The sequence below is a fragment of the Thunnus maccoyii genome, chromosome 9 (genome assembly GCF_910596095.1).
Source record: "Thunnus maccoyii chromosome 9, fThuMac1.1, whole genome shotgun sequence".
Classification (NCBI taxonomy): domain Eukaryota; kingdom Metazoa; phylum Chordata; class Actinopteri; order Scombriformes; family Scombridae; genus Thunnus; species Thunnus maccoyii.
The window spans coordinates 23,155,578-23,181,398 of NC_056541.1; the positions used below are offsets into that span (position 1 = coordinate 23,155,578).

Sequence of the window (25,821 nt, forward strand, 5' to 3'; positions counted from 1 at the left end):
AGCAGCATGTGTGATGCACCTCATTTTCGTGGTTTACACACTGTGTGACTTTACAATGATGAGGTTAACAGGTCTCGGCCCTAGTTTGTAGCACACATCATAAAAGGAGTCAAATAAATGCAGATGTCAATGTTTAGTTCTACACGTTTTCCATCAGTGAGCCAGTTAACAATTTAAGCACCATGATGAGTCTTTCTCTCCTTCCAATGTGCATGGTTGTGTGTGTTTGTGTCTGTTATTCCTCTCTACTTGTCTTTTTTTTAATCAGCCTGCTAAAGCTGTCATCACATCTGTCACACACATGTGATGAACAACTGTCTTTTTGTCAGGTAAGAACAGTCAAGACACGGTATACCAATCTATTTAATTGTTTATTTAACAATGCATGCCAGACATGATCCTATTCACATTGAAGAATACAGATTTGTATTTGCATCCAAATACTCACTACTTTGATTTCATATTATAATCTCTCTCTATCTTTCTCTCTGTCATCTTTACAGGTCGTCTCTGTACACTCTGAGTGGAAGAACTGCATGCATTTAAACAACATTAAATAAAGTGTGACCAGCAGGGGGGTAAGTCCCTTTCAGTTGTAAAAGCACAACATTAGCAATTATTGCAGAAAAAAAAAACAAAACAACATGTGCATGAACTTCTCTAACTTACGAGTCACAGGTTGTCATAGAAGGGAAGCAGATCTGTTATTATTTATTTATTATTGATTATCGTCATATGCTCATGGTTCCACAAAACTGTAAGCTACAGTATACGAAAATATTGTAAAAATACTGTACACTGAGATTCTGTTGGATTGTGTTGTGTTGGCATGCCTCCCTGTTATTAATATCGTCCACATGTTGGGGTCCACACGCAGTTAATGTACACACACGCACGCACGCACACACACACACATGCACACACACACGCACACACACACCTCCATCTTTAGATTTGAGCTATCAATACCTTGCACAACAGCCATGTCAACATATCACAAAACCATCTATAGAATCATGTACACATGAATTTAGAAGTGCCACGAACATGTATGCAATATCATGTACCTTACTATAAGGATTAAGTGAACTTGAATTTTCCTACTTCAATAGATCAAATAGGAGGGCCTAAACCTACAACCCCGACACAGTCATCTGTTTTCATACTTAGCCGTACAAAACTGAGTCGAGCTATACGACCCTTGCTTGGTTAACCCTTGTCTGCCACCGCTGTGTAGACAACAGGTCAGTAGAGCACAACTTAGCTTCTTTCCATTTGCTTTGGCAAAGTTTGGTTTGGTTCAAGTGTGAGTGACCACAGCCCTCTCTTTCAATACATAATTCTCTTTTAAAAAAAAATCCCTCCTTGTTGTTTGGAGCTGAAACTCCTGTGACTGAATTAGGAGCCTGTCAATCAGGTATGAAGACATTCATTCATATTCTATTGCCATTTCTGAAGCCATAAAGCAAGAAAATATACAGATTTCCCTACAGTTCCCAAAGATTCTAGGTTAGACTTGTAAAGCACAGTGATTATACTAGAAACCTTCTTCTGAAGACAAATTCAGATCTCTCTTTCTCTTTGCATCTTTCTTTCCTTTCACAATGATTCCACAATATACTTACTGCCTTGCATCACTGGTGTTGTCCCTGAGCATTGACTTGGGGTCAACCTTTTCTCACCAAAACATACTGTAACCTATATATTTGGTGAGGAAAACTAAAAAATCTGATCCTTTTCAGGGCTTCAACACCCAACTCATCATCTCACAGGTACTTTAAATTACTTCCCAATCTATGGTGCGTGTAGCCACAATGTAGTTTATTTTGGAGTTGTGATTAGTGGGCTCAGGTTAAAGTTTGGGTCAGAGATAGCAGACATATGCAGAGACTGGATTGTCAGACAGATTGGGTTGTGACACAGAAATAAGTTAAATCGTTCAGTTACTGTAACAGTATCAACCTCATGGTGATGCTGTATCCTCACGGTTATCTCTCAGTTTCATGTGCAAATAGTTATTTTCTTCAGCTATGAAACTATTTTCCTCATTCAGATCGTTTATGTGTTTTGGTGGATTCAAATATTCATACAAGCAACAATACAGTTTGCTAATTACAACAACAACAACCCCCCACTCTGTACATCAGATGTGTTTGAAGAGAAAAACAAATGTTTATGCAACATGTTGAAAATAATCACTGATATATGGGCTCTATGATTAGTGAAAAAAAAACAAAAAATGAGAAATTTCACAGATATCTGAATCACTTCAGTCCTCACATACTCCATCCATGCCCAGAAGGCACCCTAAGTTTGGTATACTGGCAACCGTGTATTGCCGTGTCAACTTTACATTAGAAAATTCTCATAAGCTGCTTGATAAAACATACAATAAAAACAACTGTAAATACTTTAAATATGATTGAAATGTACAGTATATCAGACAGTTCTATATTTAATAAATAATATAATACATCAGCATTTAGTGCATGTAGATGGTCATCTTTTATTCAATTTAAAAGCTTAATTAGAAAATACTTAAAATTCGACAAAAATATCACTGAGAAGATATAAATATTAATCTTGTAATTCAAACAGGCATTTACTGTAATTATCAGTAATGAGCGAGAAAATGTCAATAAATAGAATCAATCTCAAAATAATTGCAACATGATTAAACTGAATTGTAATAGTGATGAAATATAAAACAAACATAAAAAAAAAATCAGTAAGAATTCTATTAATTTCAACTTCTTATCTTTAAAAAGCTATCAGAGAAGGGCATCTTCTTCCCCCCAGACTTCTTTCATTAAAATAAAAATTAAAAAAAGAGAATTTTTTTAAAAACACTGATCTGGCTTTCATCTTATACTCATAATGACCTCATGTTTCCTCCTTTATGTCACTTAAAATCCATGCCTTTCCTATATCTCGGCTAGAATGCATATACTCGACAGCTTATTTTCAAGCTTTTTAAAAATGTAAATTAGCTCTTAACTGAAAATGTTCAGCATCCTCTTATTGACCTGTGTATGATTTAGAGTCATGACATAGAGTCATCAGGCAATTGCTTTTTTTAAAAGTCTCCTTTTGCAGTGGCTGGCTTTGAAAACAATCTAAAAAAAAAAAAATAAAGGTGAAAAGCAAATGAATGACAGTTAAGGAATAAATGAAGGACGGATCCATTAGTTGTAGGTGGATGTAAAACCATTTCAACCTGAAGGAGGAGACCTGGGTTGCAAGAGAGCAACAATTCGTTGAGTGGAATGATTTTTGGTGTCAGGTGCAGGCAAAGAAGGTTCACATCAGGTTCACCCAGCAAGCGTTGCTTCTGAAATAGGCTCACAGCGCCCTCTTGCCCCCGTTTTTTGCAATTGCACTTGATAAACCTCTCTGGGATCGGGTCTGAACTTGAGTTTATTTCCTGGTGTGTATGTGTATGTGTGTGTGTGTGTGTGTGTGTGTGTGTGTGTGTGTGTGTCAACATGTAAATATGGATGTGAATGTCTACATGCACTTTATATAACTCTTCTACCTCCTTTCCTTCCTTATGCATTGGCTCTCAAAGCATCGTTTCCTGTTACAGAGCCATGCCTCGACGCAGTGCTATGCCCTGAGCATGAGCTGTAAAACACTGGATACTGTCATGTCACATTTTCTCTCTCACTTTCTCCTGATAACTGCCTCTCACTCTTATCACGTGGCTAATTTACCCAAGTGTTTACTGCTCCAGTTACTGCAGGTACAGGTTGCTGACAGTCGACAGCCATGACTGGAGACACATGATAAAGAAATGACCTTTTCACTGTTTGTTTAAACACTGCTTTCTGTTTCTAGCTGAGCTGAATAATAAAAAATGTTTTAAAAAGTTTTGTAGATGTTTTAGTTTACAGACAAATATCTATGATAAAATATGTGAACAAAAGACAGAGTTCCTTTGAAAAATGAAAAAAAAAAGACTATTTGAAAGGTGTATTTGTGTATCCAGAGGTAAGTTGTTGCCATGTTACACCAATCGTTTCCAGTGCAACCAAGAGGGGAAATAGTTCCCGATGGTTCCAAACACTTGACTGATTCTTTTATGAAGCAGCCAGAAATAAAAACTTCTTTCTGTTTGCTAGTGCTGGGGTCTTAGAGGGTGGATTATATGAAGAGAGGAAATTGTATATAAAGCGAAGGCTGAGTGACATTAATGATCTCTGTGCTGAGACAAAATGAGATGGATGTTTTCTTTCTTCTCTCTCTTTGTCTCTCACATCTGACAGTTTCTACCATATAACGCAGCTAAGAGTAACAGTATACTTTCTTTGACTAACGTGATTGATATGTGATGTAACACAGTGACAGATGTCTACGTAAAAGGTGGTGGGTGGAAGACATACAGTACAAATACACCTTCCATTGCCAGAACACCCCATTGAGAGTTACTTAGCTACAAGAGGAGGTAAAAACTAGTCTAGAGTCATAGCTCTTTGTTTTTGACAGGTGTACAGTAGGACCCCAACCTCTCCCATCCCCATCCCCATCCCCCAGCTCCTCATCCAGGGTAAAGTTGCCCTCCAGCACTGACTATGAATCAACTTTTATCACCTTTACTAACCTAAAACGTAAGTGAAAAAACCGTAGATCTGGTCCAGATCAAGATCTATGGGCAACTTCACCCTGTTTTCACTTTTTGCCCATTGCTTTTTCACTTTTCTTCCCTGGTCCTGTCAGTGTGTGAGTGTGCTGACCAGTGTCCTTGTCACGTGTAGTTTTGTCTATCAAAGCTGCGGAAAGCTGATGGAGTAGCCAACTTCCTCATGGAGAGGCTGTCAGTCTTGGCTGTTTCAGGCCGTGCACCAGACTTGCTCCTGAGGAAGGGGTTTCTGGTTCCCGCCAGACCCCGCCCCCCCGGCCCAGGCCCCCTATCTGCCCCCAGACCCGGTCCCCTCTCCATCCTCTCACTCACCGACAGGCTCTTCCGGTGCGGAGGGGCCAGCGTGAGGGAAGGATGGGAGTCGTCTGAGGAGCAGCTGTTTGCTCGCTCCAGCCTGGAGAAGGGGGAGCAGAGAGGGGCCCCGCCGGGCCCGCCAAGGCCCCCTAAACGAGGGGTATCTGGGGCTGGAATCAGGTCCTCAGGGTCCTCTGGATCGGACTCTGTGTGACTAAGCTCTGCCTCTCTCTCTGGGTGAGAGGAGCCAATGTCTGACGGCTTATCAAAGGGGAATGAGGTGGATCCTCCAGGAGAGTGTGAGCGTTCTGCAGGGGTGTATGGAGCTGAGACGCAGCGTGTATCGATGCAGTCAGTGATGCTGGTGTACTCTGCAGCTTTTACCTGGACTCCTGCTGCCCCTAGTGCACCGTAGCAGCCTCTTGGTGTGAACATGAGGCTGTGGGACTTGACCAAAGGAGGCTCATCCAGGAAAGCTGTGCCTGCCGTAGAGAGGTAGCGGCTGCTCTTGGAGCGCTCGAGCAGCCCTGCTGAGGGAGGCGGGGATGGTTCCATGTCCCAAGGAGGTAAGGTGGTGTCTGGTAAGAGGTGGGCTGAGCACAATGACAAGTCAGCAGCTGCACTATCGTCAAACATGGCTCCGGCTGTTCCGCTGCTGCCTGCACCGCCCTCCGAGTGCCTGTCGCCCAAACCGCTGGTGGCAGCGCCGCCAAAGTCCCGGCCTCCTGGCAGCACCGTCTCCATGATATCTGACTGCAGCGAGGAGTCTCTCTGGAGCGGTGGGACCATACGGAGAGGATCCAGAAAGACCTCCGCAGGCCCCACCTCCTCAGAAGTTGAGACATAGATATCAATGCATGATGATGGACGGTGCTGCTGGGAGACCGACAGCGTCGCCAGGGGGAGGGGCTTAGACTCCTTGGGGGCGGCAGCTGAGGACACAGATTGTGAGCTGTTGGCTCGGTGGAGACTAAGTGAGCGTTCTTTGAAGAAGCTCTCAGCTCGTTCAGCTCCACTTGCGCGTTCACCACCACGACCGCCTCCAACATAAAATGAATGACTCCTTGTCCGTGTAGCCATGCTAGTAGGAGAAGGAGGGGACATGGAGCCCTCAGCTGTTCCCTCCAGCGCCTCCTGCAGGCGGTAGGCGTTCCCTTCTGTGCTGTTGAAGCTGCTTTGACGAAGGATGTACGCAGCTTCGGGGCACTCACCCTGGCGGAGGATGTATGCCGAGTCTGTGCAGTCAGATGACGTCCGAGAACGTACTTTGTTGACCTCCCCACGCTCAACACCTGTCACACGCTCCAGCGCTACGGCAATTCTTCCAATCAGCTCCTCCATCTGGGCCAGACGAATGTCAACAGTCTGCAGTGAGGCCTTCATGAAGTGTTCCCGCTCATTGACTTCCTCCAGACGCATTGCCATGTTCTCCACCCTGACACAACAAGGAGAAGAAAGGACAGAAAAGACATTAAAAGCACCGGAGAGGAAAGAATAGCGGGGGAGAATGATGGTCGAGAGTGCGACCCATCGATCAAAAAAGCAAAAAGCATAATAAAAACAAATAGAGAAACACAATTTCAACAGATTGAAAGCATATAAACTACATTTAAAAATGCACAGCAATTATACAGAGAAATACTGAACATAAGCAGAAATGCTGCATTACACAAGCAACACAAAATACATTTCTCCACAGACAAATGACAACAGCATTGTTGAACGATTGATTGTTAATCGTGCTATCTGAATGTTAAAACTGGAGTCAACTTTCCACTTAGTTAACTGACACCATTGATCTACGTACATATTAAAGCTTGTGGTCTAGGATGCCAATAATTTGTCGCTCACTCTTTCGCCCTGTGGGTGGCCCATATAGACAGTTAGATGCATATCAAAGCATTTCTGTATTTGCAAGGAAAACAAACATGCAGCTTATGTGTTGCCAGTGAATCTGTTTTCTCAGTATGCTTTTGTTTAGAGTTGAAATGTGTCGGCCTCCCGTTCATCATAGACAAAAGGAAAACAGGAAAATGATATTGTACGAAACGTGTACTGCATCAGCATTGTATGAAGGTTATATTTCTGTTGCTTCCTCTGTCTAACGTACTTGGTGGACAGAGCATTGAACTCAGTTATACACCAATTTTTTCTGTGTAGCCATGTCTGACCTTTCAGAAGTGACTCTGATCCTCTCATCATTAGAGGAGTGGAATCGGTCATCTTTCTCTCTGAAGTACTCTTCGATGCATTGCTCCTCAAAGTCATGGACTTTCTTCAGCTCATCATCCGTGATGAAAAGCTCTGTGGATGATAGAGTTTGAGGGTGATAATGTTACAGAATCATACTAAACTGTTAGCTGATAACTGATAGCATAATGCTGTAATATTAGATGTTCCAAATTACAAAATGTACGCTAACTATTCAGAAAATTTTGTAAATATTGTCATTAACTTGAGTTAAAACCAAAACTGCATGTCATTTTACTACCACAACATTACAACTCATTACTCTTGCTTGTTCATGCCACTCACTCAGTCCATAGTCCCTCTCGTCATCGTCATGCTTGCGCCAGCGACAACAGAGGTGCTTGAGGACCATAGTTATGTGACTGAAGATGATGAGGGGTGGAGGAAGGACTGGACGCTCATGGAAGGTCATAATGAGCTGGTAACGCTGGAACTTCCAAACCTGGTTGGAGATGGACTTCACCTCGAAGAATGTATTGCTATGATGATGGACAATCACAGACAGAGATGCCACAGCAACCAAAAAAAGATTACACCTGTTTATAGCTTAAATTAACAACATAAACTCATCAGTGGTGAACCAAACATTATGCTAATTGACTGGTTAATGGACTGATTTGTTCAGTCATAGCACACTGCTATACTGCAGAGTCAAGTTAAGATACCACGAGCATGTAGAGACAAATAAATGCAATAGCCAACACAATAAATGGTTGCTGTAATGTGTAATGTGATTAAACCTTCAATTTAACTATTGTTTTATTCCAGTGTGTACTTTTTGGTAATTACCCTGACAAACGTGAGGAAGAGGATAATCGTCTTTGCTACATGGATTATTCAGAGGCACAAAAACAGATCATTAGCATCTGTGTGGAAAAAACATCATCCTGTTCTGTTAATATAATTTACTACCAGCCTCTAATGAGTGGCTTAACAGCAGCCCAAACTGTAACTACTGTCATCTCTCTTTCTCTCACAAATCTTAAGAAAAGTCTGCAAGACAATTATGTCTACTTTGTGTAAAACAGTAAAAATGAGATGCCCCTACAGGTAATATGCATATCTTAGTGATAACTTGCACGGCTCTGCTGTTTTTGTGATGGTGTACAAGGACACAAGGATAGAGGGAAGTGATCTGTCATTATGTTTGCCTAAATATGTGTGTTTAAGGCCCTGAAGTGTCTGAAAAGTAGTGAGAAATGGTTGGATGTTACGTACTTGAACACAGCTATGAGTAGATTAACCAGCAGTATGTTGGCCACCAGCAGATAGCAGGCCATGATGGCCGGGACAATCCAGGCACCTGTCTTACAGGGAGGCAGGGCCACCACCACCCCATCCTCTGTAGTGATGTTCTGCCCACAGGGTGCTGCACAACGCCGCAAAACAAATACACACACACAAAAGTTAATCCGAGGTAAGTATGCCTACAGATAAAGACTTGAAACCATCATATATAATATTTGTAGATGCAAAACAAATTAGAAGGACATGCAGACACGCTTAACATAGACATTACATATATAACATATATGATCAAGAAAAAATATAAAAATAAAACCAAGAAATTACAAGAAAGAAAAAATAAAACATTGAAGCATGTACTGCACACAAAATTACAAGACAAAGAGACGAGCAGACCTGAAAATACCAAACAAAATGCATAATGACATATTTTGCAAACAAACAAGAAGCATAAGTTAGTTTTATGCATCTTTTCTTATAGAGGGACTGGAAAGAGTGGTTACTATAATGATAGGGGCTCATGTTCAGAAATGTGCATCTGAAAACAAAATACAGAAAAAAATACGTTCATCATGTATCAACACAAGTTGTGCTCCCAATATATTTAAACATGTATTCAATGTTTAAAATATATTGTCACATATGTGTGCCATAGCTTCATTCAGCAATGGTTGATTGCTTTGAATCATTTGAAATGCATTTAGGATACATAGTATGTTTTTTCCATCTGTGATGGTTCAGTTGCTGTGGCTTATCTGGGGAACATTCAGCATTTGTTCTTGGTTTGTTTGCCTTTGAGATTCATTCTAGTCATGCTCATCGTTGCTTGATGTTCAATTGTTTCACACAATGCAGCCCAAAGACAGAGAACTGAAGTAATTTTTTCTATTTTAGATGTTTTACCTTTCAAAAAATTTGGATTAAAAACTCTGACAACTGAACCACGTGAAAAAACAGATTACAAATGATGAAAGGTGGCTGATAAATATGTTCTGGTCTGGATGTGTGTATGTTCATATTTTATTCCTGTATGGTGTGGTATTCATATGTAACTTTTAATGCTTAATGTTGGCTATATATTTGGTAGAAATATTTTGGCAATGTTGCAATAGCTTCAGTGAGAAGCTGAGCTGGCGTACAGGGAGGGTGATATGGTTTATGTGACAGATGGTGTTGACATGGCAGGGTCACTCCTTCAAATGACGCTAATTGAAAGTTAAAAAAAAAACAAAATGGTGGAAAGGAACATCCAAAGGATATCAAAGTTTAAAACTTTGATAGGTCCTCTTGATGTTTTCAACTTAACACAACTGACCAAACAAAGACCATAAAAATATTAGATATATTTAACACATTTGAAGAGTGCTACTGCCATGTAACAGCCATTTGCCAGCCAGTGCCAAAATTAGTCAGGGTAAAGTTGCTCACAGGATGTGTTCTTAGGTCGAGCTACAGTTTAGTCAGTTAAATATTTGGAGAATATTTGCAGCCTCATTGATTCAGGACTTCATACATTTTACAAATTCTCTTAAACTAGCTTCTGGTATTCACAGAAAATGATATACAGTAGCTGACCCAAGACACCAAAACACGAGGGCAACTTTAACCTTAGAGCGTGTGGAGCCGCATGCACACTTGTGTCTCAAGTGGCCTCTAGTGGTAAGAGTGGGCATGACATGGTGGTAATGTGAGGATGATGAAGGAGAGGTGGAATAGGTAAATGTGGTTAAATTGAGGTCTATAGCTATAGATTTACTCTGATTTTGACTGCTCTGGGCAATGTGGAATGCACCATTACTACGCCAGGTTCCGTGAGTTCGTAAGTAATTTTCGACCGGCCAGAGTTTTTCATTCAGCCTGTGCTGTAACTTCCTACTATGCATATCTGAAACAAAGAATGAAAACATTATTTCAGATCTCTTCTCTTTGGGCCACTCCTCACATTCTGTACACAACATCATATATACTACCATACATATGGACAACAGAACAGTATGCAAATACACTCTCTCTCTCTCTCTCAGGACATTTTTTTCACGGACGCTGCTCACAGTTTATGTTTGATTTATTGAGTCAAAAGGTCACTTTCTCTACATTAAATAAAATAATGTAGACACCAAAAACCAAAGATCAAGACAAACTAACAGTGAAAGTAATGTCCTGATGTAGGAAGCTAAGTAACTTGAAATAACGCAGATGTTATGGCTCAGAAACAACATTTCCATAATTCATAACTCAATCAATAAGAGTGCAGATGCAATTTGACTTTAATTACTTGTAGTGTTTTAATATATTATAAAAAGGCATCTTCCAGCAATATTACAACCTGGGGAGGAATGACTGAAAACTAAATGTAACTACACTGAGATAAGTCTGTATTCAGTCACACTACTTGCATCTCTCTTCAGAATCAGGAACTATTCTCCTCTGAATTAACATCAACAAAGTTTATTCAAAAGCTCTGACACGCTGGCCCTGAACTTACGGTCAATCTGGTCGGCAAACACCTCTCCGTAGATCATCCAGTAAGGCATGAAGAAGATGTTCCTTGCTAGCATCCAGGATGGGTCTTCATTAGGGTTGAGGATGGCCTGCCGGGCCACCCCAAAACTCATCAGCACCACCAACATGATGATCACAAAATACATCATGTCGATCATCTGACAGACAGAAGGGGGCAGAGGAGGATTGCCGAGGAAGGGGAAGGAAAGGGGTAAGTGGTTTGAAAAGAGACAAAAAGAAAACAGTAAGAATATGATGTTTATAGAAATGAATGTGAAGAAAGCAGTAATGAAATGAAACCGGAGAATAGAAATGTGACACTGTTACAGCTGGAGAAGCAGTCTGCATTTGCATTTTGTGATTACTATCCCTCTCAGAGTCTTGGCTTGTCAATTAAACTTAAACCTTAACTAAGGAAGTTACAGCACTGAAACAGGGGTCACCCTTCCCTTAGGCTAATTTATATTCCACTAGCCCATGTTACATGTACATGTATTTGTGCATTAAGGGAGTCATTCATCTGCCTTTATGAAAACCTGAAACGCAACATAGACACACTTTTAAAAGCAAATTGGAGCTTAAGTCTGTCATTCTAATCACTTTGTTAAAATCATGAAGTACGTACCCATTTGGTAATATTAACCCTTTCAGTTTTTCAGAAAGACAGCTGAAAAGCATCCTCTTAATTATATTTTATAACAGATGTTAGTGGAACAGAGCGTGGCCTGCAAATATGGCGTTTCTTCAGTTTTCTATTGTATTTTAAATGTGTCATTTATTTTTTCCCCCCCTTATTTCTGTGAACTGCTTTGACTTCAAAACGTCTTACCTTGCTGCACGACATATATGCCAATTACCTGACTAAGTCACCGAATGCTAATCTAAATCTCTCCTTCTCTCTCGCTCTCACTAATTGCTGATTTTCATTTCAAAGAGAGTTTGTGTCCAGTGGTACACAGCCCATGTCAAAGACAGTCGAACATCAGACAGATACAGATTTGGGCCTTTGATCTGTTCTCTAGTTGTGTCTCATGTTGAAACGTATGTATCAGAGGCTCTGATCTTGTGCTCTTTGAGATCAAACAATAAGGTTTAATGGCACAGAAGCTTGATTACACCTGCATACCACATACAAATAAAACCTTTGTAATCATGGGACTCAGTCAACCTTCATAATCAGTATAGATCATGCTGAGTGAAGTCAGAAGGTAGAAAATGTCATAAATGAAGAGAAGATAATGGGCATTGGGAATATGATGACGCTGTGGATAGAAAAGAAATAAAGACAAACGCAAAAAATAAATAAATAAATATATAAACCCCCCTGCCACCTCTCACCATCTTGCCAATCATCATCACATAGGGACCCAGGTACTTGTTGACCCCAAAGATGTCGAGCAGCCGGATGTACCAATAAATGATGTTGACGCAATAGATAACCCGCCCGTAGCTCATGAGCGGTGGCTCCTGGAGACGCAGAACCATGCCGACGGAGAATATGAGGATGGCCATGAGGTCTGTGATGTTCCAGTACTCCTGAAGCCACACCTTCACCTTCTGTAACAACTTCCCAGGCTCTGACATGAGGATCTGAAAGGAGGGAGATTGGTAGAGAAAGAAAAAAAGAGGAAAGAAGAGGAGGATGCTCAAATACAGGAAAGTTGGAAAGAGGTGTTCATAAACACAAAAACTGAAGGGAAAAAAATTTAAGTGAGACTAATATGAGATTGAAATAGAGGAAAATAATAATAGCAATGCATTGTGTCATGACCACCATCAGAGGGCAGTATGAGTTCATAAATCAGCATCTAGCGGATGTCTGAGGAGGCATCGTTGCAGCTGAGAATGATGTGACACAATGATTAATGCATTTCATACGTTTACAGTACAAACACAGCCACAGAGTGAGGCTGAACTAGATAGTCCCATATGGCCACATACCTGCATTTTATGTTGTGTCTTTGTTTTGCCATCTCTATGTCCTGCCTTTGTTTCCACCACCTTCTCCCTTTTCCTTTCTTTTTTCCCATATGCCTCATCTTCATTGACCCCATCGCTGTTTTCCCTGTTTATTACGAGCTGTTGGTTGACATTTCCTCTGCCCTCAACCACAGAACTTACTGAATTAAACTGTGGGCGACATTATGGCAACGAGCTGCATGTATAGTGCACATCTGCATGTAACCACTGCTGGGATCTATTTGTACCTCTCTCATCTTCTCAATGCCATTGGTGAAGATGTAAGCGATGACAATCCACTCTTGAGGAGAAGGCCACAGGTCCATCTTGACCAGAACGATGTAGTTGAACAACATCAGGTAGCCCACGTATGCCATCTGCATAAAAACACAACAGTAGCAGAGGGAAATCAGCCAAGAGCCAAATGTATTGTTACATGCTTGTGTGTATTTATGTGTGTGTGTGTTTGTGTAGGTATCTGGCACTGTGCCCACATTAGCATACTGTATATCAATAATGTTCAATTCATTCTCTGCAAACATTGGCTAGAAGGGCACCTGTATAAAGGGGTTTTGTGTGACTGGTTGACCCTAATTACACTTTCCCTTTAATACAGTTTTTCAGATCTGATAATGGAGATTTGATGTCAAGACACTTGATTGCTATACCTCCACGCTCGGCCTGAAAATGTCTATTATGTGTCTCCTGTGGCTGCATCTATTTAAATCCATGTCAGATGTCCACTTTCATTTTTCTTCACGATCCAGATAAAAAAAAAAAAAAATCGATCACAATGGAAACCTTACCACCAAAAAATTGGCTTGGCGGACGTGACAAACACGCACATAAAATCCATTTTTACATCAGTATATTCACAGGCTCTGACATATTTCACATTTTTGATAACCTTAAGAGGTTTCCAGTGATTTGAAAGGAGGCTTTAACATATTTAAATTGCAGATTAACCAAAAAATGGGGGTAGTAAATCAAGCATTCCACTGAAGTAGGCAGGTAAAGTGATTTTAATAATGTGTGACCGGGGCTGTCGTCATTTAGTCCCACATGCACAGTTGGTTTGTGTGATAGGTTTGACTAATATTACCATAATAGGGGTAGTGCTCTACAGTGGATACAGAGCATGAATACAAATCTGGTAATGAGTTAAAGACCACATTTGACCCTAAGAAAACCTTGCATCTATTCTACAAGTGCAATAATGAAATTCATAGTAGAGTCTTTTTCTTTAACCTGTAGGGCAGGAAGGAGAAAAAGCAGGGAGAGGAGGGGGCTGTGAGGGGGCTAAATAGCCAGACAAGAGAAAATGGGATGAAATGAAAGGCAGTAAAATATTTTCTCAGCATAAATAAACTGTGAAATCGCTGTCAGTGATGTAAAGAGATGTTCTCACTGGGCAAGCAAATTGAAGGAGCCCGAGATTGGTTGTGGGAAACATAAGATGAGCTTTTATCAAACATTACACACACGCTCACAGGCATGTACTGTACACACATTTAAAAGTACAAGCGACAGACTTGAAGGGCACCTTAGAGTCATAAAATCAAGATGAACAGTGCCATAATGACAAACACTCCCTCGCACACATGTATACACTGTAAACTAAGCTTAAAATCAAATAATATTGACTTATTGTAATATTTAATCCAGCGGCGATATGCCACGACTCAGAGGATTCAGTGTGAGTTTACACAGTAAGTGCAAATTCCCCTTATTTGATCTTTGATCTCTTTCTCTCCCTTGCTACCCTGTATTTTTCTCAGCATATTGCTTCCATCAGTCTCCCCAGCTCTTAAACCTTCCCGCCCCAAAGCTGGGTAATGACAGGGTCGAACACGAGGTTAATGATAATGTAGGCACTGTGGAAGTAGAAGCAAACCGCAGGAAAGCAGCAATTGGCGCTGTTGCAGAAATACAGTAAACTGACAGCGCCAGCAGGAAGCTGAGTATGTAGGACGTGTTGTCGAAGCAAAAACTGACCGTATGGAACCAGAACTTGACAATAGGAGCATTGTAAAACTCGTAGATCTTGCGACCCATGGGGATGAGGCGGTGGCGTTTCTGAACCTCCTCGACATCCTTCTTCCTGGATGTCTCTGTGGTTACTTTACCCAGCATTGCCTGGGGGAATGCAAACCCCACAAGGAGCGAGGGAGGAAGGAGAGAGAGGTGTGAGGGGATAAAGGGATGAAGAGAGCGGGAAGAGGTATGTGACGAATTGGAAAAACAGAGGAGTAGGGGAGATGCAGAGAGAGAATGGAGATGATGACAAATGTGGAAGGGAAGAGGAGGGACGGGGAGAGTCGAATAACAGAGGAAAAAAAAGAAGAAAAACAGAGAAAGGATAAAGGGTTACCTTATGGGCTACTGTACAATTTTAGCATCATAATCAAAGAAGCAAGCACAGGCAATGTCATCATTCCAAAATGTGAAATACGTGTTTGAGGTGGAGTGTTGGGTGAAGGCTGGTAACACAGTATGACGCAGACACAGACACTCATGGATTGTGTCTCAGACAACAGGGAGAGGTAGAAGAGAGACAAGATAATGACAGAAAGAAGACAGAAAAAGAAAAAAGATAAGACATAGATATCTCATTTCCATCTGGGACACATTTCCTTATCCATGAGAGAGGGTTCAGAGCCCACTGTTTTTATGGGTCATGGTCTTAATGTCAGAGCAACACCAGACCTCTGAGGGAGTTATTCTTTTAATTGTATTGTATGTCAAGATATACATCACAGACCTGGGCAAAGATAAAATGTTTGAAAGTTGCTCCAAATATTTGTTTCTTGATGTAAAGTTCCCAGGTGCTCAAACAGATGTAATGGTGATCACACTGCCACTATAAGATCAACAAGAAATCAATGAAGAAATAACTATCTCTAACAAATAAAGCAATTTCAATTTTTCCACATAAGTGAAACACATTTCACTAAAGTTTTGTCTATTTTCTGGGTTTAAGGCACACATAGACAGGGCTTTCAGGTGAGTAATTTCAGATGCCAGTGTGTAAATCACACCATGCCTTTACTGTACTGAACATGCACATTTATCTGATCAGCAAGTGGACACAGGCTATCACACGGGCTATAACATTCATCACAGTGTGGTTTATCTAAAGCATCTGAGGATGGGACAATACAATCTCCCTCTGTGGTGTAGCAGTCTGTGTGTATCTGTATGAATCTCGGTGTGATTCACAAGTATCTGAAGGTGCATTTGTACAGTCAGAAGCCAGGGCAATAGGAAGGGCTCATTGCAGATGCATCCGCTGGCAGCAGGGTTCTTTGTTTAACACCACAGTGCCTTGAGGACTACATGTGTAAAATGGCTCGTTTCTTTGCGCTGGCTTGCTGGCTGTGCTCAATGCAGATGGAGAGTATGTGGAGTGGTGCTGAAAGACGTTCAACTCCAGTTCAATCAGTCAACGGGACAACCTTCGATCCAGTTTGTGTATTAAAATTGCCTTTCGAATTCCAGTCTTGATTTCAGTACACAAACTGGACGCTGGTATCATCTCCAGAATTGATTGGATTGAAATTGAACGAGTCTGAATCCTGCTGTACATCCACGTCTATGCAGATGGACCAACTCTTCCACTGTGAGCCGGGAGAAGGTGCTCAGACTCTGCATGATTTAAGCTCTGCAGCAGCAGGCGGACATGGTTATATAATGCAAAAGCCTGGGCCTCCCATGCTCAGCAGCTGACATGCTGAGTGGTATGCTGCAGCAAGCCATCACTGATGGGAGAGAGTGAGGGGCAGCAATCGGCTGGCATACAGTACTGTACCTCAATCAGAACTGAGCTTGGAGAGAGGGGGAAAGAGAGAAAGAGCTGGAAAGAGGGGGAAGTGTTGAAGAAAAAGAGATTGAAAGCAAAAGAAATAGAGAAACAAAAAGAAGCAGAAGGGAGAGCTGGGCAGAGAACAAGAGGGACCAAAAGGAAGGTAGAGAGAGAAATAGAGAAGGAGATAGATGGAAGGAGAAACATACACGAGGGAACCCACAAGCGGCGACAGACTGAGACGCTACAACTCCACGACCATGTCTTTTCTGAGACGATGAGAAACAGGAAAGGCCGATTTGGCTGGAAGGGTCCAGTTGGCCAGAATAGAGAAACAAGTATGTCTGTGTGGAGAAATGTGTGCATATGTGTGCACATATCGTCATCTTGCTGTGGATTGTATAACACTGCGTTAGATCCACAAGAGATATTTACAGAAGAACACAGAATCTGGGCTATGTGTTCAATGATGTGTTTAACAATCTGAACAAAGCATGTGTGTATTGCCTAAAGTTTGAATATGTGTATAGATTCTGAGATGCGGGGCTGAGGTGGGTTCTCTCACCACGGAGTTGTACTGCGTCTCACAGTAAGATCTTACTGTGAACTCCATGTCTTCCTCCTCCTTCTCCTTGACTGGTTTCTCAGGCTCCTCTTCCTCCTTCTCCTGCAGGTAGGCCTCCTGATCCTGGGGCATGTAGGACATCTCATCCTTGTTCTTGAACTCCAGGCTCAGGATGGACGGCGGCAGAAGAAGCCCTAAGATTACCTGGGTGGTGCGGGAGAGAGAAGGTGCAGGAGGAGCAGGAGGAAAGTTAGGGAGAGGAGCTGTAAGCGACAAATGACAGATGTGATAAAGATGAACAGTTTCATGAGCAGCGCTGCGGAAATTAGGACACAGAGAGTCTGGAACAAACTAACCTTCATAACCCTCATGCACATGTGGAACTCACATAACATAATTTAACCTCATAAACACCGCCCCATAATACCCGGCCTTCACACGGTTGAATGACAAAGCTTTAGTATTTATGACAGGTCAGATGAGGGTTGTCATTGAGGAGGTCAATTACAAAAGAATTAGTCCAGACAGGCAGCAAGGGTGCTGCCATGATGGACACCCACCAGCAGCGGATAAAGGAGGCAGGCGTGCTGTAAACACTTCAGATAAATAATAGTCAAACAAGAAAAGCAAGAGTGAGGCTGTAACCACAGTGGGAAGGTGAAGAACAAGGAGAAGAGAAGAAGATGGAGAGCAGCGTAATCGAGTGTCTCCTTATCTCTGGAAGCAGCTGTCTGTTAATTATTTTCAGAGAGAATTTTAACTGTGTTCAACGCACTAGCTCAAAATTCAAGTAAGCTTTAATTAATTAAAGTTTACTCATATTAAATTCTGATCAGATGAGGTTTGAAAAACTGAAAAAATAATTTAATAACAAAGGTGTCAGTAAAGACAAACTGATTGAATGTATGAAAAGGACAGTTTCAGGGTGAAATAATGGGGGTTGTGACCACTACAAAATACAATTATAACCACAACATAGCAAGTGATATCTCAGCTTCTCTTGTCATCAGTCATTTCAAGGGGTTGAAGGCAAAGATGTCAATAGTTTGTCAGACTTGATGTGTGAAGAAATCAATGTACTCATCTTTGCATTTCATAGTCCCCTTCACAGCCTCCAGTAAACATTCTGATATGAGTTAGAGTGTTGGGAGTCGAAGACGACTGTCCTCGCAATTATAGAAACTCACATATGTGCACACATATTATTTTGACAACGTTATTTACTGAATATCATAAACTCCAGGGGGCACAGAATCTTGTTTGTTCCACTTGTGGTTTCCTTTCTGTCTTTCTGCTCCAGTGAGCTTGACTTAGCCGAGCACTTTCTCTTCTCTCCACCTCCCACTCCATCCCTCCTGCAAAGGCCAAACCATACTTAAAGTACTTGTAGTCAGCCCTGCTCCAAGAAGCTAGCCAGACCCATCATCCTGTCTCACTCTGTGTATGATGAGTGTGAACCCAGCTGTGCCTTCAGCAACTCTCATGGCAACTCTTCATTATAAATAACTCTAACCTCCCTGATCTGCGCAGCTGCCTCCTATCACCTCACCCCAAGACGTGTGGAAAAACCCACATGAGCAAAAATTGCCTAAAACTCAACTATCAGTCTTAACTGAAAGCTCTCCCCTCCACTAAAATGGATGCTCGCCCACATAGGCCTTGATATAAAATATGTGGGACACAATTTCAAGGTTTTTTTTAGTAATTAAGGTCAGTTCTTCTGTTCCCTCTGGCTTAAGAGAAGGCGTTGTAGGCTTATACTAATGAAGTTATGGCGGAAGTTCAACCAGGGGGGGCACCTGGCCCCGACACTCAGCACATTATGAATGTTTCTCCATAGCTCAATGCTCCTATAAATCTCTCTCTCCTGGCTGATCATCCTCCTCCCCACCATCACAAGTAACCCTGACTGGATGAGCTTTGGGGTTCATAGTCTTCTAGTACATCATTTCACCTTGAAGAACTCATCTATATCATCAGTCTGTCATTCCTTTTAAAATACTTGAACTAGTTTACTCCGAGTTAAATAAAAAAAATACATAAATTACTCGCTCTTCACTTGCTGGTTTCTTATGGTTGAACTATGTATACATGCACTTGTGAAATCATATCAGAACAAAACACCCATCATACGTTGAAGGACTGACTTTAACAGATTAGTCATCTCATTTCTGATTTCTGTTGTTAACCAAACTACAGGATTATGAATAGATGTGACGAGAATTCAGTGTAAAAATCAAAGGTTGATGTGATGTGATTGGAAACAGTCTGACTGATGTGAGGCAAGCACGTTGAGTCCTGCCCTCACAAAAACCTCAAGATAAAGTGCTTTAACTGTCAGTGGTGACCCGTCTACAGTACTTTTCACAGTCCAGTGCACTCTCTCCACATCGTTGGCGATGAGTCATCATGGTCAAACCACAGTTATAACCAGACACACACATGCACTTCTAGCTGTAGGTTATAAATTCCTTATTACAAAAACTTTGTATGGTTAAGAGCTAATTTTTCACCTGTGCTGAATAGTTTAGGTCTTATGTATTTAGTGAAGATGAATAGACACACAGTGTGGATGGACAATGAAAGTATATTTTTTCAGTACTAGACTGATGGTGTCTGAGATTCATCAAGGACATAACTATTGTTCTGTATACAGAACAATTCACTGCAAACCACGCCGCATTACTTCTAATAGCAATCAGACTAATACTGGATTTTTGAGACTAAATCAATTTACAGCTGAAAATTAAACTTGTTAGTGCTCTCTGGTGGAAAAACTAAAAACTAAATGAACTCAAACTTGTATTTGGCAATTTCTTGTTACATCCAGGCTGTTACTGTATATGTAACGACATATTTGTAATATGCTAATATCAGGCAGGCTTAACGTAAAATCATGGTTTACTGTGTCTGAAGCAGCTTATGATATTCAGAAGTCATCTACAGAAATGTTTTCATGCATCACATCTGGTAATTCTCATGTTAGTGTTAGCTACTCAGCAGCAGGACAGGCACAATTTGGGCCACCTAGACGTGAGGGGATTACTTGTTACACAACTTTTTCCAGGCAGTCTGACGGGATGCAATCATTCCAATACAACCCAAACACCGAAAGCCTAAAGTCATTGTGAAATGAACAACTGTAAGTGTAATTTTTTGTTTTCTTTACCCACAGGTTATCCCAAACATCTGCCCCACTTCCACTACCTTCAGGCCTGAATTCTTGCGCATGCGCAGGCGTCCCATCCACATGTCGGTCAAGAGCATCTGACTGCAGGTGTGAGCGATGAAATCTCTATGTTTGGCCGCTACCGCCAGCTGCAGACAGGTGGCGTTGCTCCAGTTCTTCAGCTCGTAAGTCAGCAGCTTCATGGCCATCTGCTCGTCCTGTTTATAGGACTGGTCTAGGAGCTCCACTGCCAGCTGGCCAAACTCTCTAGGGAATTATATGCAGGACATATACAGGCACACAGAGACATGAAGAGAGACAGTAATATACTCTATACATGTAAAAATGAAATTAAACTGGTCCAGACATCGCTAACCATCTGGCCAAAAACATTCTGCATATCAACACAGCACACAGGCATGACTGAGGCATTACATGACAAGCATATCAAATGTCTTTAGTAGATGCACACACAAGGATACAGCAAAGAGTGCCCAAATTCTCACTGGTAATTATGTCTGTATTTGTCTAAGGTGAAGGGGTTTGTAATGCTTGTTCTTCCAGTTTATAACATACTGTATGTATTCTGCATAAACAAGAAACACTGTGTGTAGAATGTATTCTGAGATTTCATTCAAAGTTACAATTACAGGATAACAGAGCTGGTGTGAAATATTCCTTCCATAAATGAGGCAGAAACATAATAAAATATGGGAAAAATGGGAATAGTAGTATGGCCAACAGACTCACATACACGCAAACACACACACACATAAACATAATCTTGCACTATCAAATATACAAAACTGCAGGCAAACATAAAGCACCGACCCTTGCACCAGCTTTTTAATATGTCCCATTCCAGACAATAAAGACATAAATCAGATGAAGTTTCACCCGAATTTCAGACACTGGAAAAAACTTTTTGCCACACAGACATGCATGCAAACAAACTCACGAATACACAACACAATATTGTACACCATACCGGAAAGCAATCACTCCTGTTAGTTTTATGTGTGTAATAAAACACTAACACTGCTGGGCTTTGGAGGATTTATGAAGCAAGGACTCACAATGTCATGGATGCACAGCACATGACACAGTTCAGCTGTGTTATATCAACAGGAGAATGAGTTTCTGGTTCTATGAAGTGCTTTTTTAAATGACTTAAAAGATAAATCATGACATATAAAATGCGTATATACCAACAGCATTTGTTGGCAAGTGCTTTGAGAAGCAGGAACTCCCTACATAATGTAGGCATCGCTGTATGTACTTCCACATATTATAAATATCCCACAAGTTCCCACAAACATCCCTTCCCTTCCCACACAAGCACACACTCAAAGATTTTCACATGAACACAAATTATGTAAAAATTAGAGATATAGATAGAAGACAGAAGAAGATATAAAAATGTATGTAGTTAAATGAGCTCTTCGAAGGAAAGCAGCCAAATTCTCAGTGGAAAGTACACTGAAAATATGCCAGCTCTAAGGCTGTTCTTTGAAACTGTGAGTGTGCGTTTGTGTGTGTGTGTGTGTGTGTGTTGGGGGAGCTGGGGATTGGTGTGGCTGTGCTTCATTTGTAGTATCTGAAAAATTCCCCCTAATTAACAGTTATTTCCGTAGCCAGCATTCTCATCTCTAGGTGATTACCTTCATCTCAAATGCATACGCTTAACTAACGATGATGCATGTCATTAGATTTCTGTATGTATGTCACTTACATCCCACGGGAGCCTGGGGTAGTCTGAAACGGGTCATTTTCCAGGAAAGAAGGCGTGTTAGTTAGTGTGTTTGTATGTGTGCATCTGCCTATATGTGCTAGAGTGTTGGGGGGGTTAGTGTTCCCGTCTAGACTCCCTACTCAATTTTGCATTCATCATTTGGAGCAGACCTACTCAACAAAGCCATGTTAAGATGACATGGTGGACCACATAAGCAGAGACGGCCTTATGTGTGTGTGCATCGTTGGTGTCACCGACCTGGAGTTGTGGTTTAGTTCCTGGGAGATATCGTCCACCATGTCGTTCTCAGATGCTTCATGTGCCATGGCCTTGCAGAGCTTGCAGGCTACCAAGGCCTTGGCCATGGCCTCTTCGCCGTGCTGCCAAAAGAACAGAGCCATCTTCTGACGTTTCATAAGCACAGCCCACACCATCAGCTCATGGAAGGGGAAGGGGAAGTGGTTGATTTCTGGGTCGTCCAAATCGATGTCCACCTCCTCTTCTCGTTTACGTGTCGTTTTTTGACGGCCTCTGCGGATCGGCATGTCATCCTGGTGGAGATCCAATGGCAAGTGAGAGGGGAAGGAAAAGAGACACAGCTACGTAGATATTTTCTGGGGACAATTTGTTTTGGATATTCAAATCCAGTACAACGGGACAACATTTAAGTGTTTTAGGTTGATTCTGAACTCTTTAAATTATCTCAAAGCTTAGGATCTAAATGGCAACTGCGTGTCAAACTGAAGAAACTTTAAAGCTGAGAAAAGTTTATCCTATGACAGACTTTTCTTGGGTTTAGCCACATTAGACATACAATATGTCTAGAATGGTCATATCATCCAGTGCAGATTTTTTCAAAGCTGTTCACCCTCCATGTGATGAGAGTTAGTTGAATGCAGAGGGAAAGTCAGAGTTTGGAGGAGACAGGTGGAAGGACAATGTGCTGCACACAAAATACACACGGCAGGCATGATCTTATACACTTTTCAATAGTTTTCTCTTTTTTTTTTTTTTTTTTAACTTTTTCTTTTGAGTTAAAAAAAAATAACTCCACCAGACATAACCATTCACTCATTGTCTCTGGAGAGACTGACACTGCCAGTTAGTGCCTAAAATAGCATGCCAGCAGGGAGGTATTGATCTCAAATAATTTCACAGTTGAGGACCACTGATGGTTGGTCAATTATAGACATCTGAGAAATGACTTTCAGTGCCCCTAGAATAGCTGCTTGCTTTGAGACAGATTATCTGGACAAAGAAATATATGACAATACTATCTCACTAAATTATTCAGTAATCTTAGACAGGGGCGCTCCTTGTCTATTTATAAAAGAATAAGAATAAGCTTGTAATTTTATGGACATTAAGAAATGATTGCAGCATCATAAATTTAAATTTTCAACAATAACGGGTGTCAGGAGTTAACAGCAGTAAATTTGACATATTCTGTTTCATGGCCAGGTTGCCACACTGATTGAATGATAAATTGGCGTATGAAAAAAACAGAACAAGATGAAGTAGATTAAAACAGGCACAAACAAAGACAGAACACACACTGACAGGGAGACAGATTTCAAACAGGTAGACTTACAAAGGAACGGACAGCCATGCACGTTAGATATAAATACCTCTGAGGGAACTGTAGACACATACTGTGATAAAAGTTTCATAATGTGGATATCTCATGGTGTGTACACCATGGATGCATGAGAGTACACAAACCATGTATTACGTAATCCTGTTCGGTCAGCCATTACCTATTCAGTTCAATGTAACTGGGCCGTTCTGACATGTATCATAATGTGAGTTATATACATACATTTACACCGTCTGGAGCTGTTAAACATGTATGTGGTCATAAGTATTTTTTTCTTTCATAAATCTTACAAAAATGTAATAAAACGTAACGTAAAATAACGTATAAGGCAGTGTATAATGTTATTTTTATTTTTTTGAAAACAAGCCTTTAACTGGCTTAAAAGTGAATACAGATAGCCAGCATTATAAATTAAATATGCCTCAAGTTCTTCCTTTAAAAGACTACGAGGCACACAACACACTTTATTATTATCTTTTTTTTTTTTTTTTTTTTTGCTGAGAGGGTTTTCTACAGACCGACTATACAGCCAACAGTTTTGAGAGAAAAGACTGTTTTTTCAGACAAGGGAGAAGAACAGTGAAGTAATGACTGAATAACAACCTTGATGAGATCAACACTCACCTCCATCCCCAGCAGTTTCAGGGCTTTGGGCTAGAAAAGCAACAAGAACATAAACAAACAGAACAACACCTTGTCGAATGTATTTTATAGAGCAATTTACTCTATAAGCACAACACAACGCAGAATGACAGACTCACTCACATGAGACCAGATATATTATTTAATATGGTAGGTCACTCATTTTCAGTTTAGCAGATTTCTTGAACAATGAGGGACAAAATTTTGTGCTGGTGTGACTGACAGTATACTATACATACAGTAACAACCTCCGGCTGTGTGTTTGCATGTGTTAAAGCTGAACGTATTTGTGCATTTGGTACAGTACTGTGTATCCGTATTAAAACAGGGCATGTATGAATTATGTATTCATGAGCCATCATCTGAGTTGGTAAAAATAGCCCAGGTCTCCTGTGGGGATTTTGATATCTGCATCTATTTCAAGGCTTTGTTCTTTGTTAACATGTGTTTGTGTGTGTGTGTGTGCTTGTGAACGTGCATGCACGTGACTATGTGATCGCACATTCATTTCATCTAGAAAATCACAGTTCCATTGGAATCCATTCCCTATCTCTCTCTCTCTCTCATTTTGCCTCTTTGCTCAGTCTCTGTCCCGTTTCTTTGCTTTCGCTGTATCTGCGTCTTTCCAGCTGCTTTGTTGCTGCCATGGCAGACATACAATGAGATAAACAGGCACATGACAACACACATACACACACACTCACAAACACTCAAATATACAAACACAAAGGCGCACCATCAAGCAGAAACAAGGTGTTTCAGACACAGCTGTGTACTGTATATTTCCATTTGCATCACACCTGCGGCAGTGTGTAAGGTATTGAGGCTGAATGAGAGAATTATACATCAGAACGGAACATGAGCGTATACCATTTCATGTAAAATGTGTTGAAATGGTATAGCACATGATCTCAATGATCAGTTGGTTAAAGGTGTGCTTATCAGTGAGATGAGTTTCTGTAGTGGTTGGTATGAAGTGTGTATTTTCTTGGGGTTATGATGGCACATGATGGAGGGCCACTGCTATAGATGGATGATTTGTCGCATCGAGCTAATAATAGGTGCTGTGCTGCCACTCTACTAGAGGTGAAAATAAAGAATAAGGGGAGGACCACTCTTACGTTTGACCTCTGCTGATGAACAACACCTTGATTACTTGGGATAATGACTTGAAACACATCACATCACATCACATCATGTTGAGGTTTTCTAAATAGAAAACATTTCCACATTCCAATCCAGGGCTACACTAGCTATAAGTCGCACCTTGAAGTAAAACAGCTGAAATTTACAGTTTCAAGCTTATACTATATATTGGAAAGGTCATTCTGTCCTGCCATTTAAGTCAATCATTTCCCCAATATGTATGAAGACGTTATCATCTGTGCAAAGGACAGATCATAATACACTGCTGTCTAAAAACGA

General features: G+C 41.0%; 1 protein-coding gene across 9 annotated transcripts in view; it reads right to left on the bottom strand.

Annotated features, from left to right (window-relative positions):
• Positions 1–352: 352 nt before the first annotated feature.
• trpm3 (transient receptor potential cation channel, subfamily M, member 3) overlaps positions 353–25,821 on the bottom strand; it is a 151,711-nt gene continuing 126,242 nt past the window's right edge. For 7 of the 9 annotated variants that reach the window (XM_042422298.1, XM_042422295.1, XM_042422293.1 and 4 more), the window contains 12 exons: positions 24,379–24,408; positions 22,416–22,708; positions 20,464–20,692; positions 17,257–17,460; positions 14,885–15,025; positions 13,138–13,266; positions 12,269–12,520; positions 10,914–11,088; positions 8,402–8,552; positions 7,469–7,662; positions 7,105–7,237; positions 353–6,368 (listed from right to left, as the gene is read on the bottom strand). In XM_042422298.1, coding sequence (XP_042278232.1) covers positions 4,745–6,368; positions 7,105–7,237; positions 7,469–7,662; positions 8,402–8,552; positions 10,914–11,088; positions 12,269–12,520; positions 13,138–13,266; positions 14,885–15,025; positions 17,257–17,460; positions 20,464–20,692; positions 22,416–22,708; positions 24,379–24,408 — 3,555 coding nt within the window. In that variant the 3' untranslated portion in view covers positions 353–4,744. The other 2 variants (XM_042422294.1, XM_042422300.1) reach the window with 2 other exon arrangements.